General features: G+C 64.6%; 1 protein-coding gene across 1 annotated transcript in view; it reads right to left on the reverse strand.

Moving 5' to 3' along the window:
- SLC20A1 (solute carrier family 20 (phosphate transporter), member 1) overlaps window positions 1-429 on the reverse strand; it is a gene marked incomplete at both ends in the record, with an annotated part of 7,029 nt that overhangs the window by 1,423 nt on the left and 5,177 nt on the right. The window contains one exon of the mRNA XM_008949623.1: window positions 5-108. Coding sequence (XP_008947871.1) covers window positions 5-108 — 104 coding nt within the window. The remainder of the gene's footprint in view (window positions 1-4; window positions 109-429) is intronic.

Below are 429 nucleotides of genomic sequence, written 5' to 3' on the forward strand. Positions count from 1 at the left end.
CGGGACCCTTGGCATCGCCCGGTGGCGCCTTGGGCTCCTCGGGGTCCTCCTTGGGGCCGACGTTCTTCTCCATCAGGGGGCTCTCGGAGGGACTGGATTTGATTTCTCCTGCAGAGGAGGGAGGGGGCAGCCATCAAACCTCTGCCCGCAGCCCTCAGATTTATGGCACCCAAAACAAACCCCTTTGCCAGCTCGCCCCCGACTCTGAACTCTGGGAAGTGCCGGGCGGTGGCACCTTGTCCCGGGCACCACGGCCAAACCAGCCGTGGGCAGCTCATCTCCTATTTTTAGGCCACCCCCCCACCCACGCAGGGTGTGGTGAGCACCATTATGGGGCTGTTACGCCCCGTTCTTCCTGGGGCAGAGGTTCCTCTCTGCAGCCACGTTCGGCCCCTTCCCGGCAGCCGTGGGATGCTCTGGACCCGCTTC

This window comes from Merops nubicus, unplaced genomic scaffold (assembly GCF_000691845.1).
Source record: "Merops nubicus isolate BGI_N331 unplaced genomic scaffold, ASM69184v1 scaffold31421, whole genome shotgun sequence".
Classification (NCBI taxonomy): domain Eukaryota; kingdom Metazoa; phylum Chordata; class Aves; order Coraciiformes; family Meropidae; genus Merops; species Merops nubicus.